Genomic DNA, 15,518 nt, shown 5'->3' with positions numbered 1-15,518 from the left:
TGAAATGTCACAATTCTTTCCCCAGTCAACTTCAGAACGTACAAAGATTTAGGACCAAAGGGGAGATCGGACAGCCACTGAAGTAACAGGAAGCCGCTTAGATCGCTTTAGATGCAGTAATCAGGACGTTGATTGACAATGAGTAGTTAGAATTTTACCGTTTCGGGGTGTAAATTGCAAATTGTGATATATCAGTGGCTATAATAAAATGCATTTTTTTTTTAAATAAAGCAAAGGGCTGGGAATCTGCCAAGAAGGAAAGGAGACCACGATCAGTCAAACAGAGGCTACACATATATCAAAATTGTCTAGAAATACTGGATCATATTTAGTTTGTGTATTTAATAATTTTTCTCGTATATGTAAAAATATCTTGAAATATGACATAACTCAGTCATTGCTTTGTGGGTGCAGACACGTGGCTGCTCTCCAGTTCATAAAGGCTTGAAATTAAATTGTGTAAAGTTCTAGTGCACAGACCATAATATTTAAAAGTTGTGCTTTATCAAATGACGTTATTATGTTCTGTTACAAACTCTCTGCAGAGGTGACGGTTCCTGATGTGAGGATGTAAAGTCTGTCTTTGTTAGGAGCACTTGAAAGCAACGGTGGTTCCGGCGCGCACGCACAACAGTCAACAGAACTGAAAACGTCATGGCGTGACGTGACCGCGCTTTGTTGATAGAGTGGTCGAAAAGTAAAGAAATGAAACAAAAGTGTCACATTACATACTTTATTTGATAATCAATCACATGAAAAAAGTTTAACGGTCCTTTTTCAAAATAGTTTCTTAAATACAGACTATTCATATTCATCAAAATATAAATTCTTGATTTAAAATATCAAGCTTCTCTTTAATAGTTGCCTTTAGTTTGTCATTGTTGTTTTACCTTATTTTACTTTATTTTTCCATTTAAGTGATTGTTATCAAGATGCACATTGTCAAAATCAGTAAAACTCCTGGATAGACACTGAACACACGAAAAGACACAGAAGAAGGATTGATAACCAATCACTGTTGTCATACAGCAGGTAAATCGGCTTTATAAAGCACCAATGTGCCGTGTTAAATAACCTATTTTCTGACCACTTTAGCAAACCTCGGTCCTCTGTGAAAACACTACTGGTGCTGGAACTGTAGTAAGAAAAAAATGGAATGCAACATCAAGTTAAAGGCCTTCTGGTCTCTGAAATCCAGCATTAAAACACCACGAGGCTGAAATGCATTCACAAAAAGCAATATTTGGTATCAGAAAAAAAGTATTTTGACTTCATAGAACTGACAAAAAAATATTTCCTCCTTTTTAGATAGCAAAAAATTATTTTTTTCTTTTATATTTAGGCATTTACTGCCACTAGCATTATCTCTCTTTATTATACATATATGTATAATGTGGGATATTTAGACTATGCAGACTACAGGTTGGTGCTTAGTATGGTAATAATAGTGTTTGCCAACAGTTATAACTCATTTGAAAACATGCGTTAAATGTTTGCTATATTGTATGTTTCAGCAGATGTTATAGTTGTTGACAAATCTCGTTACAACTACAGTGGGTTATAATCTGTATATAACATCTGTTAATGCTAAATCAGAGTGAGGTTTAAAACAAAGCATTCCTCTGTTTTCTTATTTGACCACAGACTACTAAGAAATGCTTGTGCTGAATATTTTTTTCACCAGCAGAGGGCAGCAAAGTGCTGCAAAATGAAAACATAATCACGGGACATCGACCACAGACAGAAAACAGTCTTCCCACGGGCAGTAAACGCACCCCGGGGGAATGAGTGCCTTGAGTTCTTCATAGCAGGAGAATTCACACGATCCAGGGAATGTTACACAGAATATTTCATAAATCACACAGTAGCATAAAAAGATAACAGAAGCACGTCAGCAAATATTCTCCACGCAAGCCAAGGTGCATCAAAAGTAGCCAGCAGTCTGTAAATCCCTGAATGCGCTCACAGTTTACATGAGCAACAGTAACAATAAAAATCAATAATACTACAGCTGCAAAGAATTTAAAAAAAAAGATGCTGCCTGCTTAAAGTCTCTTACATTTGCACAAACAGTAAATAGCAGTAATGCTGCAGCAGAGTTTAATATCAACACTCCTGAGGCAGAAGAAGAAGAAGAAAATGGTCTCTCAGCTTCTTGAATCCACCACTGCTTCTCAGCAAGGTGACGAGAAGAGACGACATCCTGCTGATGCACGAAACAGAGCCTGCAACACATTCCCCTCAAAGCATTTTTAGCGAACAGGGAGAAAAACAGCAGCAGCAGCAGCAGCAGCCTTCCTCCTGCTGGTTGGAGCAAACAGTGCGAGTCCACGTGCCTGTGACATGAACTGACGCTGCAGTTCCCAGCTTTGAAAAGAGGCCTGGCGGTGAGGAGCAGAGTGTCAGCCATTGTCATCCAGGTTGTACAGGAGGACCTGGTGGTTTGGGGTGAGGCCTGGGCAGGTACCCAGGCCGTACAGGCAACCAGCTGACGGATAACACGGCACCAGCCGGTAGTGCTGCAGCTCCTCCAGGCCAAAGCCCGGGGAGCAACAGTCTGTCACCAGCACCTTCACTCTCTTCCTGTCTGGGTACATCAGCCTCCGCTGCCCCCTATCCCCAATAACCCCCTCCTCTTCTTCCTCTTCATCTACTTCATCTTCTTCTTCCTCCTCCTCAGCCTCCAGCTCCTCCTCCTCATGGTGGATTTTTCTCAGTAGGTTGTTGATGAGGACGGAGCGCCTCAGGTAGGCCTCGGGATCTTCCAGGAACCTTAGCTTCTCCAGGGACAGCCTCAGGATGCAGCTCCGGTCCTCCTGCAGTATCAAGTGCTGCAAGTGGCAAACGTGAAGACAGCAGGTCAGTTTGTGTGTTTGCATTTTTTTCATTTTGACAATTTATACAGAGAATACATAGAATCAGTTATCTATGTAGATATGTAGAAAAAGGGTTTCCATCCAGTTTGTTTCGTTTGTCCACCTTTCGTGATTAAACTGCGGTTGTACTTTAAAATTGTAAAGCAAGCAAACTTAAATGAGAAGATTTCAGCAATGGAACATTTCGTTTAACAAATCTTTGAAAGTCCTACTAAAAAAATGCTTCTGATAGTTGTTGCCCACAATGTTTCTAACTGGCTTTTTCCAGAAGGCAATGGGAGAACGCACATTTACTTGAGCACCATCCTGAAATAAAAATTTTCAATCCTTTGAATACTTTTGTAATGTTTAACGCTACTATTTTCGAGCATAATCCTGTATTACAACTACACAACAGCTTTAGCTAGTCTTTATTTTTTTTCTTTAAAGCGCTTCCAACATATTGTGCTTTTATTATGAAGTGAAACTCCGAGCTGAGACAGGAAATGATTGAAATGAAAGGGCAAAAATGCGTTATCATAGAAAAATTGGATAAATCTCACATTTTTTTAGCTTCTCAAAAAGTGAAGCTTGTGTGTTTTTTCAAGTGATTAAAAAATAGATCGTAGACTGAACAAAATAAGCACCATGGTTGTGACTTTGGCTAAATTTTATCATTTATTAATTAATTAACTTGTTTGTTTGTTTATTTAAAAATATAGAGCATATATTAGTCTGAATGGTAATATATATATATATGTATATATACATATATATATATATATATATACATATATATATATATATATATATATATATATATATATATATACATATATATAGCTCCAGTTCACGGAGCTGGAACAGGGAACTTTTATTTGTCACATATTATTTTTGTAGAACTGCATTCATGCCTGAAATGCATAAACCTTTCAAAGCAGAGTGAACACTTTATGTATTCAAAGAAGAGAAACAGTGCAGACTGTGTAGGATGCTGGAATGAAGTTGAAGGATGTGATGAAGGCCAGCTAATAAAGAGTGAAACCATTAAAGTGATGGAGAGAATTGTGAATGTCGAGAATGCACAGAAGCAAAGAAGGAAGACAAAAGAAGGAAGAGGCAGTAGAAAAGAAGCAATAAGTGAGAAACATTTGGAGAGCTTGTTCAGCTATGAAGTCACCAAATGTTTCAGCTGTTGTATTAAGGTCTTTCAGGCACAGAAAATCAAGTCACGCTAGCATGAAAAGAACAAAAAGAAGAAGAAAAGAACACGTACTTTTTGAAAATATCCACGTAGGCCTCGGTGTAAATCCTCCTCCTCCGCATATTTCCTCTTGAAGTAAGCAACTTTCGACGTTGTTGAATGGTTTGGTCTCTCTCACGGGGAAGGAGCTGCTGGAGGCAACCACAGAGAGATCACTGCTTTCTCCCACCACCACAGCACCACAATCATAATGTGCTGAAGCCACTGTGTTACACTGAGGGGATTTTACTGGCTGGTTTTAACTTGAATGCTTCTCAAGAGCAAAAACTGCTTCCATGTGATATAAGGTGAATGTTGGTCTCTGTACTCTTGGAATAAAGCTGGTGATAATTATCTATATCACAAAAATCCAATATATGTACATTTTTGCACAGACTGTAAGACAGTTCAGCCTCTCAGGACAGACTTAAAGACTGAAACCACAGCTGTGCTTTGGTTATTGAGTCATTGTGGATACGGTTCTTTTGCACCCACAGTTGTTTTGCAGATCATGCGCACATTTTTGTCGTAGTTTGCCTCCTTTTCAGGTCATTCCTCACTCTCTGTGGTCAGATTTCATCCCATTTCTGGTTAGTTTAGGTTTTATTTCTTTTTTCATGTGTTTTTGAGGTCATTTCTTTACTTTTCCAATCCTCTAACATTGCATATGGCAATGCTCTGTGGTGCTTTACAGTCCTCTTCATTGGTTTTGTATCATTTTCTATTGATTTAGTGTGTCTCTCTGTCTACCTGTGGACAGCTGGTCCCTTTCTTCTTCTGGTCATTTTCATCTTTTTTTAGTTAGTTTGGGTCAATTTGTGGCATTTCTTTAAATTTATTGAATGTGTACATATTTTATGTTATGTTTTCTCTCTTTTTGGGTATTTGACTCAGTTGGTTTTTAATGTATTATTTTAAACAAATAAGTGTGTATTATTTTGCCATGTATTATTGCCAATTTTATTTTTAGTGATGTTATTATTTGAAAACTTTCTTTTCTGCCTTTCCTGCATCCAGTCAATGGTTGTGATACACACGGCCACTAGAGGTCATGTCCAGTTAACGTAATCTATGGAAAGGTATGAGCTATAAACATTAAGAGAGCAGACTTCTGTCACGTCACTCTTAATTCCTGGTTGAGAGATGTTAGGCTGCAGGAAGAGACAGAAGGTTTGATTACCTGCTGCCGATTGGTCCACGGTCGATTCAGCTCTCAGACCGGAGTTTAAATCAGAGCTGATCTGATCCTCCACATCGCCCTCAGACTCCTGCTGGAAAACATACACACAGATAAATGAGGATCAGCAAGGACCAAAACATCAGCCCACAAACAAAGAAGCTTCACGTTTGATCACATTTAATCTTTCACGTTCTTCACCTGGAGTTTTTGCAATGAACCAATCACATCTTTTTTTTTTCTTTACATTGGCATTTGCATCTAAGCAATGATAAACCTGCACAACATGAACTATGAGTTCATGTTGGGGCTTTAATAAAACATCTTTCAGATGTATACATTCCCACACTACAGCACCCACACACTGTATGTGCACTGCAGTACAACGTCATGATCTGATCCTTTAGTGTTGTTACACGATGCTGCGTTTTTGGCCAAATGTATCTAAAGACACTGCTTCCAAAATCTGCTCATTTGAATTTAAGAGAGATCAAAAGAGAGGAGGCGAGATAAAAGGGTGCGCATGTGTGGGTGATGTTATTTAAAATGCCATAAATCAATCATAAACACAGAGTGGGAAGCTTTACGTCGTGAAACATTCACTCCAGCTCCCCTGAAGCTGCTGTGGTGACTCACGCAGTTTCTATCGTCCAACTGCATCCCGAGAATGATGCATGGTGATGGATGCATAAGCAGAGGGAAAGAGAGAGAGAGATGGAGGCTGCGTGGGAAGTGTGTGTCAGTGTGTTTGTGCGCATTCTGCCTGCTCTCTTTTCTTTTGCTGAAAATAATTTCGCTAAAAGCGGAATTTGTTGGAGCAGGAGGTCAGGAGTTTTACCATCTCCCAATTCTTAGCAGCTCCATCGCTCCAATAAGAAGATTTGGCAAATAACAAAAGCTCTTTTTTTTTTAATGACTTGCATCAAAAACCTTTTGCCAGCTGAAGTCAACAGTTTGCAGCTCAGACAGACACAGGTACCAGTCTTCTTTCTTAAGCAAAAGCAGCACTTGAAGATGTGAGTATATTTAGGATTAAAAAGAGAAAAAAGAGCAGCTTCTGTAATAATAGTGAAGATCCCTGCATTTACTTACATCCCCAAAACACTCCTAAATCAAGATGCCAGTACTTCATCACATAGAGTTTAAATATTTATATTATTGTTGTTGTTCAATGAAGAGCATATGCATTGTTTGAACTCCCTTTCTCGTTTATTTCAGTTGATTTCTACCTGATGTAAAGCACGCTTCCTCTGTTTTAAAGGCGCATTTCAATAAGTAAACGCCTTTAATGGACATTTTAGGGAAGAAACAGCTGTTTTGCTAAAAAATTTCCACCAATACATCAATTATAATTAAGCCACAGGTTCTTACCTTTAAATAATTTTGTCGAGCAGCAGTTTTTAAAACCTCCTTTCCTCTCTCTACCGTGATGTCCTCTCCTGGGCGCCTCATCCACCGTACTCACAGCGATCTAGCGCTTCTCCAGCTCGCCTGCAGTCACAGCCTGTGTGGGTTCAAACAGAAACACAGACGGGCGGACGTGCGCAGAGCTCGAGCTCCTGTCGGGGTGACACGCTCGCTGCTCTCCAGACTCCTAAAATATCCCGTTCACAGCAACAGGAGACAACACACTCCGCTCAGCGCCCGCCCTCATTGGTCCTGGCGGAGGCTGATGTTTTCTGTTGCTAAGAAACAGAGTAAGCGCGGTGATGACGTTCCAGCATCAGTCCAGCCGACACACGGTTTTCGCGCTTTTTTACCAGCGCACTGAGAAAGTGTTCGGAGAAATGAAGCAGTGTGGATCAGAGGCGAGTTTTAAAGGTTTCACTGGAGGGGAAGACACGGACAGTTTTTAAATCCAAGTCTGTTTGGTTAGTTTGGCATTTCTGGTGTTGTTAATGAGTAATAGAGGTGGAAATCAGTCAGGTAAAGTGTGCAAAGTCATGAGGCCATGGCCCTCTACCCCATTTACCAAGGATCCAGACATGATTTTTTATTTGTATTCATTTTTTTCAGGCATTTTGTGTCCCTGTAGATGTTTTTTTGGGGGGGGGTTGCACTCTTTGTGGTTGTTTTTGGTCGCTTTGAGTGCATTTCTTTTGCATCCCTCTAAACATTTCCTGTCTGTTTGTGCTCATCTTGCATCTCTATGGGTGATTTGTGCCTCATTATGACTGCTCTGTGATCTCTATAACAGCAGTATGCACATGAATATGGAGAATGTGTGATTTTTGTTACTGGAATCTTTCTGGGTTTGTAGTTTATTCATAGTTTCACTGAAAAAACGAGACTGGCCATCTCCTGAATTTATGTAAGCTTCTTGTATTTAATACAACTGCCTCATGTTTGAGTGACTTGTGTTAATTTAACTCAGTTGTTTAAGTTGCTGCCAAAGCAAAACATCTGTGTGCAACAAATGTCCACTTTTGAATTAAGCCAATCCTGTTTTTTTTGCCTGCATGTAAACAGTGTGGTGTGGAGACCAAAATCTAGGTTGTATTTGCGAAAATACAAACTTAAAAACCTGACATCTATTGAAGATTCAGTGTCTTTAAACCAGTCCACTTTTAGTAATAACGGGCACACAGAACATTAAGTTTCAGGTGTCCACTGTCACTGGTTTCACCTAAAGGCTGGTGTCCACAGTGGATAAATAATCAGACAATTGCTAGTAGGATATCACACTAGCTGTATTAGAGGATCTCGTCCGCCACTTCAAAGTCATAAATGTCTGTGTACTATCAAACCCTGTTAAAGCTAGACTTACAAAATAAAACAAAGGCTCTGTGACTATGGACTTGAAACAGCTAACAAGCTGCAAATCCATATTTGTGGGTTAAATCTAAGGCGTCTGTCACCAAAGATTAAGCTATATTCTGCACAAACAAATACAAAACATAAGATGCTTCCTTCAGTCTCTAATCCACTCTTGATTTGCTCTTGTCCTTAAGCACAAAGATTTAAAATTCAATCAGTGACGTATGTTTTTGTTTTTAACTACAAAAACCTAATTTTCAGAATTAAGACATCCAAGCCATGCTCACAAGTGAGGAGAGGACCCAAGAAAACAGATGGCAGGCAGACGTTACCACAGCAGGGATCTTCTGGTTTTTATTGGCAATGACAACTTGGTACAAAAAGTGCTTTCTGGGTGCTGCGGGAGCTCAGCATGCACAGCCCAGACCAGGGCTGCAGAATAGTCAGTGCAAGATCAGGATCGATGTCCACTGTCTCTTTATAGGCCTGAAATGACTCATGAACTTGACCTTATACAGCTATACTTCTCAGGGAGGCCAGAAACAAGATAGAAGTTAGACACATTGCTTTATCTTTGTCTCGTAGAAATATAATGCTATTCAGTTTTTCCCCCCAGTTAGCCCAAAACTATGGCGTCAGCTCGAGATTTTGAAGTGAATAGTGTGAATAAAGCATCAAATTAGCCTTATAGCCTACACACCACTGAGGTCAGGTCTAATTGCATGGAAAAACATTGTTTTTAATCAGTGTTAGTGCCTCAAAGCAGACGATGACCAAAACCTGCCAGTACCTAAATATAACCACTAATCACAGGAATCTTAAAATTGTTAATTTTAAGCCAGGTTTTACTCTAATTATAAAACATGAAAACCAATACCTGGATATTTTAAGAAATTACACTTGCACATTACAGCTGCATGAGAAGATTAGTTACTTTCATGTTTGTGTCTTAAGAGCAGAGCTAGACCCAGAAGGTGATTAGCCTAGCTTAGCGTAAACACTGATAGTAGCAATATATAGCTAACCAGACTTTGTCCACAGAAAAAGATAAACCCAACAGCACTGCTATAGTTTGACACGCTTACACCGTATGTGTTTAATACGCACAAAAACAGTGATTTACCATAAAAGGTAAAACGATGCTATCATAATTAGCATAAACTATGCTGTCACCCGATTAAAAAAAATATCAAATTAAATAGCTTACCTATTTAAAAAGTACATTGTTCTCATTTGTAAAAGGCCAATGTGGGCAACAGATCTGAAGAAGCCAAAAGTAGATTGCATTTAAAACTGATAATCTGTTAAATGTTCTAAAACTGAATTTGCTAATGCATGAAATAAAACTTTTTGGTCTTGGTTTCTGAAACTGTTTCATCTCTCTCCTCACTGGCTTTGCACTTGTCTGACTTCAGCCCTGGTCAGGGCCTTGACAAATAAACCTTCCAGGCAAATGCAGTCCTAGAGCAGCATTCACAGAGAACAACAAGGAGGCTTCATGCAGATGTGTATCAACTCTTTGTCATGGTGGATATGTTTCATCTCAAAATATTACAGGCACTTCATCAGTATTACATCTGCAGCACAATCTGATCACACAATCTGTCTCACATCTGTAATACAACCTGGGATCTTGAACTGGGCATGCAGATATATAAATACAATCCTGGGACGTATTTAAAAACATTAAACATTTACTATTTTTTAAAAATATAATAGATATGATAGATTCTATACAACAACTCAACATGCATAAAATATATTAATCTGTGCAGTAAATATAATTCATGTCACTATTCACACTCACAAGTACGAAGCCGGCTGAAGAGGAGTGCTGATATTATTTTACCCACTGCAGACGAATGCTTCTTCACAGGGGATTGTCAAATTTCTCTCTACAAACTATAAAATAAAACTGATTATCAAATGTGGATTGTTCGGGCTCATCTGCCAAAGATCATAGTATCTTAGGAAGAATAAATACATTTAAGGATGCGCTGTGTCATCACTAACGTTAATGCAACAAAGAGGGTTTGGATACTTTGGAAGTAATTATTAATCCCAATCTGGTAGACGACACATTTTTTAGGAATTCTAGATAGCTGATTTAAAAGGAAAACTTACCTTTTTGCTAAACCCCTAAATTAGTTAATGTCAGTTAATTGTAATTGTCAGTTCACTGCCTTTTGGACAACAAGACGTAAGTTTAGGCGATTTAACAGTTGTGTTTTTATATTTTTTTTCTTTTCAAAGTGAAACCACAGGAGTGGACTTTCAAAGAATAAATTATTACTCTTTTGGACCAAAAATACAAGATGCGAACTTTGGGATGCCTGCAGTACTAACCAGGTGACCTTTTTTTATCTATTTCCTGAATTTACGGATTATAGTCTTAATGTTAACCAAGAGGCTAACAAATCATTACGTAGCCATAATAATAAAAGTCAATGTTGAAAATAGAGGTTAAATAACCCCGAACAACAACCGAGACCTTACCTCGCTATGCTAGTTGTCACTATATTTGGACAGTGTTGGTTCATTGTTGTAATAATGCCCTATAACTTCCATGTCTTCTTTAGCTAGGAAAGATACATATGTCCGATCAATGTCATGTTAGCCGTACTCTCAAAGAGCTTAATTATTATGACGTATGCAGTCATTACATGCAGTTTTAAGACACTTTGGCAGGTTTTTCATTTTCTATGCATCACAATTACTTGCTTCTTACACCCAAATAAAGTCCGTGATTTCCACATATATAAAAACTTGTACATTGTTCTCAAAAACATTGTTATACTTTTCGAAATGACTATTAATTTGAGAAAAAAAATAATACAATTAAAAATATTTATGGGTGAATCGCAGCTGTCTATATCAAACAAACATTGATGGGATTTGGTTGGCTTTGTCTTTAGAGGGTTTAAACTGAACTACATCACAGTGTAGAAAATAAAAAAATGATCTGGATGCCTATGTAAGATAACTGCAGCACTCCTAATCATCATCCATGCTTCGTATAATGTACACCTGAAGTAGTTGTCATTACGCATCTACAGTCTTAGCATTTACAGCATTTACAGCTTGGTTCCTGTGCTAAATAGATACAAAATGAGTCCATTCACCTATGTCCCTCAACAAGTGACTCATGTTCATATAAAAGGAAAAAAAGATAAAAAGTTGTCTTTCTTCTGCTGGAAACGTCCCTGAACGACTTTAGAAACATAACAAATCACAGAGTAATCAGAAGCTGTTCAGATATTGTGGCTTACTTTCTTGATAAGCACTTGTTCACACGCTGACATTTCCTTTTTCTGAAGTGTTACAAAAAGGTCATGAATAATGGAAAAACTAGGCGAGAATGTTAAAAAGGTGAAAGTTCTGAGTTTAGTAGTGAAAACTGTCAGCAAGTCCTTTTGTTGGAGGGGGGAGGGGGTATGCTAACACATTAAACACAAAGAATCGGCCCTGATTTCTAATGCATGGCGTCGCCTTATGGCCACCAACCTCGAGTCATTTCCGATCACAGTTTTATTAATTGCTAAAGAGACTGTGTTGTCACCTGTCCAAAGAAAACAAACGCTCGAGTAAACACATCACTGCTCTCAGTGTGCGAACCCCCGAGGGTTCAGCTACAGTATTTCTCCACACAAACAAAAATAATCCCCCGATTCAGGCTGCGCTGCTGCCTTATGACTCAAAGATGCTCAGATGGGAAAAGGAAGAGCATTAGCAGCAGCATTACCCTCATCACCATCACACTGTACGGTTTCACTGCCATAACTACCAATTAACACAGAGTGTGACTGGGGGGAAAAACAGACACACACTTCCAGGGTAATTCATTGGCGGTTCTTAACAGCTGCAGTGAGATATTTAAAGCCTCTTTTGAGCTCAGCATTGATGGATGTTGAAATGAGCTTTGCCCTGTGAAGGAGACTGAGCTGAGGCCAAATAACATCATTCAGGATTGATGAGGCTCATCCCAATGGGTTTAAGAGCCTCCAGCTGCTGGTCTTCCTGCCTGTTGTAGCACGAGCGTCAGGAGAATATGAATGAGCGCTGAATGTGAATGAGACATCCTTCTTCTCCAACTGAATCAGAAAATATTGGTTCCTTTTTCAAGTATTTCACGGGTACGTGATCCTTCAGTCATATTTCTGCACTGAAAAACGTAACTAAAATGTCAGTGAGAGCTGCCTTACAATTTTAGGGTAAGCATAAAAACAAAGCAAAAACAAAAGAAGACACAAATAGACCACCAAATGTTATCGCGGTTATAGTACCACTTGCCCAAAAACTTGTCTTGTGATCTGTTCATTTACTGCACTGCTTAGGTCACTGTTTAAACTTAATCACCTTTGAATATTTTGTAAGTTTATATCTTGTTTATTTAAACTACACAAAGCTTTTTCACAAAGCATTCACTGTGAGGGAACTTTATAGATTAAATGAGCCCTTTAATCTTATTATTTAGCATGTTTACAACAGCTGTAGTCCAGAGAATGTAAATACAAAGATGACAGTACTGTAGAATACTTTGGTATCTACCAAATCATCACATCTCCACCACCGGGCTTGTTTGTGCTGAGCGGCTGTTTGGTTGTCACCAAAACGTGATCCTCCTCATCATGAACAAACATCTCTGCTTTGGTCTCATCACTCTAAAATACATTGTTCCAGAAGCCTTGTGTTTTATGCAGCTTGGCAAAGATAAACTGTACTGCCATGTTCTTCTGTTTGAATACTGATGCTCACACTTACTATTGTGCGTTTGATCAGCAGCACCTGACTGCTACTTTCCCTCTTAATTCCTACAAAAGCCACAAGGGTGTATTTTTTCACAAAGTACTTCTGCATTTTGGCTTAATTTTTGTTACAGAAATTAAGATTTAATATGTAAAGTGTTATTCTTTAGAGGTTTTAATATCTAATTTTAAGAACCACCAATTTGAATGAAACCCTTTTTTTATTTGAATCATTAAATTTCTGTGTGATGACTTAATTAAATTTGTATCTTTTTGCTTGCATCAGTTTTGGATTACATAACAATTTGCCTACAGGTACTAAGGGTTACTGTATTGGATTTAGTATTGTTGATCATGTGGAGTTACTGGAGTAAACAATACCCCGACTAAGCACAAAAGTTGATTTTTGACCTGCTAAACAGGAATCCAAATGAGTCAGATTAGCTACTTTTTTGTCGTTTTTTTGTCAGTTTGGTTTCTGTGGGATTAGCTCTCCAGCAGCGCCCTTGAATCCACAAATTACCACCAGCTTTTCCCAACAAAGCTCATCTTGTAACCAGAAGGTTGCCGGTTCGGTCCCCTGCCCTGTCTGTCTTGGTCGTTGTGTCCTTGGGCAAGACACTTCACCTACTGGTGATGGCCATGGGGGCCGATGGCGCGATATAGCAGCCTCGCTTCTATCAGTCTGCCCCGGGGCAGCTCTGGCTACAACTGTAGATTGCCTCCACCAGTGTGTGAATGTCAGAGTGAATGAATAGTGGAATTGTAAAGCGCTTTGAGGTTCTCGAAAAGCGCTGTATAAATACAATCCATTATTATTATTATAATAAATAGAATTGATTATTCGCTGATTTTTTAGTTAAAATGTCAGGTTGGGTGATATGTAAAAATTTTCCAACCGACAATCTGACGATGGAATGATAGACGATATATTCACGCAGACGCAGACTTTTTGACAGGCGGAGCAATGTAATCATGCACGGACTGATTTGCACATTTAGAATTTATACGTTTTGTTTGGAGGGAATATTTTACCTTCTCTTCTTGTTTGTTTCAGTATTACTTTTTTGATTATCTATTTATTTATTTATTTGAGATGCATATATCGTCGATAGTCGATATATTCGTCCAATCGCCCAACCTTAATAGAAAGTCTGACTTTAATCCACTGAGACGGTGTAGAAAACTTTGGAGGCTGGTTAAAGAAACAAAACAAAACAAAGCCCCCCCCCCAAAAAAAATTTAGACGTGACCAGGAGGGCAATCCACTTATGTAGACTTGGAGATTTGATTCAGAACTTCAAACTTTTGCTTATTTACCTGTGATCACACTGTTTGAACCTAATTAACAGATGCCAATGAAATATAGACACAGGTAACTGACGTCATCCAGTTATAATTGTTTCATTTCTTTGTGTTTACAGTTATAGATATTTGCATTTTACCAGCTAACCAAGCTCTCTAAGCTCAGTGGAAGGATGTAAATTGCAGTAACATTTCACTTGAATGTATTTCTCAACAGTCTCTATGCTTTTCAATCACTCCATTCAGGCTAGCAGTGGGATTTAACCAGTGAGTATACAATTGGTTAAATTGATGGGCAGCCATGTGCTTGTGCTCTGATATAAATGGTGTGACATCATAAGATCTTAATGAAAAGATGGCTGATGTACTGCAGAGCTCACTGAATACTTACTGAATAATTTTGCTAGTTTTTGTGACCTAAATGAACTTCCTCATATAACATTGATCATTCTCGACCCATAACAAAAATCCAAATCTGTGACACTTCCGACAGGATGTGCCACTAATATTTCCAGAATGTCACATCTCTCTATTTCTTCTCTGCAGTTTAGTTTACCGTCACTGAAAACAAAAAAACCCGAAAAACAGCAAAAAAAAACAAGTGCACACACACTTTCAGTAATTCCTAACAAAGCAATTCAATACAACAACTGAAGTGCAGCAAGGAGGACAAATGTCCTGCAGTGAAGTGTGAGAGATAACAAGACAAAAATATTTGACTTCTATCTGCCAATTCAGAAGTAAATTTAATGTCTTCAATGTCTTTTTATAGTCTTTAAATATTTTTTCTTTCCTGAAACATGAATTGAAAGCTTGTATTTTAAACCGATTACAGCCTGAGAACCAAAGACTTTGTCCTGCATGTTGACACAAACTAATCATCTGTGCTGGATGTAAAAATTGGGGAGATTCTGTGAATCACTGAGGCCTGAAATCTTAACCATAATAATCCACTCTCTAAATCAAGGCTTTCCTTTTCTTTTCCAAAAGCTCTAAAGCTGTCTAACTACAGAATAAAAAAATATAAGAAAAACCACAGAAGAAAGTAAAGTCCTGCCCGACAGTTATTTTATGCCTCCAACAGGACGTGCCAGCGGCAGACCTGCTGTCCTCGACCCTCCCTCATGTCCTGCCAGTGAAGCTGCTCTTCATCGCCGCTACTGTTCTGGCCCAGAGCGATCCAACCCACCATCTCCTTGCGCTTCATGCTGCGGCGGTTGTAGATAGAGATCAGCAGAGTGACGTCTGACAGCTGGAACAGAGCAACCTGGAAGATAAATGTCTCCTTGTACACAGGGTTGGGCTGACCACGGCGTACTGTCGTCTTAGTCCGACAGATCTCTTGACCAACTGAATTCAGCAGAGTCAGTCGTCCGTAGGTGTCTGGACCAATGGGGAGGAGGGAAGAGGAAAAGGGATGAAGAAGAGAAGAGAGT

At 38.8% G+C, this 15,518-nt stretch overlaps 1 protein-coding gene across 10 annotated transcripts in view; it reads right to left on the bottom strand.

Annotated features, from left to right (window-relative positions):
- Positions 1-719: 719 nt before the first annotated feature.
- syt16 (synaptotagmin XVI) overlaps positions 720-15,518 on the bottom strand; it is a 47,658-nt gene continuing 32,859 nt past the window's right edge. For 7 of the 10 annotated variants that reach the window (XM_019349149.2, XM_013274976.3, XM_005455932.4 and 4 more), the window contains 4 exons: positions 6,647-15,465; positions 5,279-5,369; positions 4,132-4,247; positions 720-2,831 (listed from right to left, as the gene is read on the bottom strand). In XM_019349149.2, the coding sequence (XP_019204694.1) occupies positions 15,152-15,465 (314 nt within the window). In that variant the 3' untranslated portion in view covers positions 720-2,831; positions 4,132-4,247; positions 5,279-5,369; positions 6,647-15,151. Of the gene's footprint in view, positions 2,832-4,131; positions 4,251-5,278; positions 5,370-6,646; positions 15,466-15,518 lie in introns of all 10 variants that reach the window. The other 3 variants (XM_025900978.1, XM_025900980.1, XM_025900979.1) reach the window with 3 other exon arrangements.

The sequence above is a fragment of the Oreochromis niloticus genome, linkage group LG19 (genome assembly GCF_001858045.2).
Source record: "Oreochromis niloticus isolate F11D_XX linkage group LG19, O_niloticus_UMD_NMBU, whole genome shotgun sequence".
NCBI classification, from domain to species: Eukaryota; Metazoa; Chordata; class Actinopteri; order Cichliformes; family Cichlidae; genus Oreochromis; species Oreochromis niloticus.
This window is presented reverse-complemented; position numbering and strand designations above follow the sequence as displayed.